The sequence below is a fragment of the Sinocyclocheilus rhinocerous genome, unplaced genomic scaffold (genome assembly GCF_001515625.1).
Source record: "Sinocyclocheilus rhinocerous isolate Xijiao unplaced genomic scaffold, SAMN03320098_v1.1 scaffold3779, whole genome shotgun sequence".
NCBI classification, from domain to species: domain Eukaryota; kingdom Metazoa; phylum Chordata; class Actinopteri; order Cypriniformes; family Cyprinidae; genus Sinocyclocheilus; species Sinocyclocheilus rhinocerous.
Genome location: NW_015663837.1, coordinates 20,665 through 22,299, shown reverse-complemented (window position 1 = coordinate 22,299; position 1,635 = coordinate 20,665). Strand labels below are relative to the sequence as shown.

The 1,635-nt window shown below is 35.8% G+C and overlaps 2 protein-coding genes across 2 annotated transcripts in view; one reads left to right on the top strand and one right to left on the bottom strand.

The window, feature by feature from the left end:
- Window positions 1-564: 564 nt before the first annotated feature.
- Window positions 565-1,328, top strand: LOC107729030 (peptidyl-prolyl cis-trans isomerase FKBP3-like; the record flags this gene model as incomplete). Its single annotated transcript, XM_016539379.1, has 4 exons — window positions 565-642; window positions 704-802; window positions 864-999; window positions 1,240-1,328. Coding segments are annotated over 4 exons (402 nt in total), but the record flags the coding sequence as incomplete, so codon positions are not given.
- Window positions 1,329-1,398: 70 nt separating this feature from the next.
- Window positions 1,399-1,635, bottom strand: part of LOC107729029 (ubiquitin-like protein FUBI) — a 3,055-nt gene continuing 2,818 nt past the window's right edge. The window contains exon 5 of the mRNA XM_016539378.1: window positions 1,399-1,416. Coding sequence (XP_016394864.1) covers window positions 1,399-1,416 — 18 coding nt within the window. The remainder of the gene's footprint in view (window positions 1,417-1,635) is intronic.

Genomic DNA, 1,635 nt, shown 5'->3' with positions numbered 1-1,635 from the left:
CTAAGTGCAGGAGCATTTTTTCAGTAATTAGCTTCAGTTCTTCAGCTCTGAGTCTCTTTCATAAATCAGTTTAGCAAATCAGAGTTATGACTTTAAACATGAATCTTTTTCCTGATGGATTTTATGAGTGTGAATGTACTGCCCTCGTGTGTCTGTGCACGCTACACACATTTACACTGTTAGGCTGGAAAATATAAAGGATTAATAATTATTAATATTAGTATGAATTAAATGTATAACTATATCGATCAAGTTCAAGCACATTTAAAAACAGTCTGAACATAAAAAATCTAACACATAAAACAGAAATAAGACATATAAATTTAAAAGTTATGTATTAATGGTTTTTATTTGCTATTCTTAAAATACTTCATACAGATTTTTGCTTTATTTGTTCAATTATTTTGTGGTAAATAATATTTTGAACTAATTTGGATTTTTCATTTGTTTTGTGTTTAATATAAATTACTGTTTTTAATTGCATTTTGTATAACTATTAAACCATTTATGATTATTTACATATATTAACTAATAAGTAAATAATAATCTATTTATTTGCAATTTCTAGCTGAGCACAAGCTTCTTGGAAACATCAAGAATGTGTCAAAGACAGCGAAGAGAGAGCAGCTGTTTGAGAGCAAGGTAACACACTCTGTCTCAGCTTCACTCTCGATGATCCAGATCCTGACTCTGTCTCTCTCAGAGGTTTAAGGGCTCAGACGTGGACAGCGGGACTGAACAGGTGCAAGCTGCTAAAATCAGCGACGCTCCGAAAGAAACCAAGACGGAGCCAGCGGACGAGGTACGACATGCTGCTGCTTCATCATCATCAGAATGATTCTCATGTTTGATTGGTGTTTCAGGGGCCTCCGAAGTTCACAAAGAGCATCCTGAAGAAAGGAGACAAGACCAACTTCCCCCGGAAAGGAGACACTGTGAGCTGCTGGTACACAGGAAAACTGGAGGACGGGAGTGTGTTCGACAGCAACATCCCCGCGAGTGAAAAATATGTATATTATGGAGTATTTATTCATTTTCAGTAATTTTTTTTAATACATCAAACTAAATGAAAAATGTTGCATTGCAACTTGCTGAAATAAAATAAGTGTAAAATTTATTTTAGTTAACTTATTTTATTTCAAGTAATATATTTTTTAATGGTTTTATATATTAATCCATTGCACAGGATTCCTGGTTATCAAATGATAGTAGTTGGTATAAATCATCATTTATTTCCAGCTGCAAAAAAGAAGAAACAGTCCAAACCGCTGAGCTTCAAGGTGGGGATGGGCAAAGTGATCAGAGGGGTGAGCCAAGCATTCATTTAGCATTACAGTATATTCATACTTTCCTTTCTCATTTTAGTTAAAGTTTTAGTGATTGTCAGACTGGTCTTATTTAGTTTTCCAAAGCAGACTGTATTGGGATGTGTGAAGTGTTGTGGTGTGTGGTGTGTTGTGTTGTGTTGTGTGGTGTTGTGTTGTGGTGTGGTGTGCTGTGTTGTGGTGTGTTGTGTTTTGTTGTGTTGTGTTGTGTTGTGTTGTGGTCTGGTGTGTTGTGTTTTGGGTTGTGGTGTGTGGTGTTGTGTGTTGTGGTGTGTTGTGTTGCGGTGTGTTGTGGTATGTTGCGTTTTGG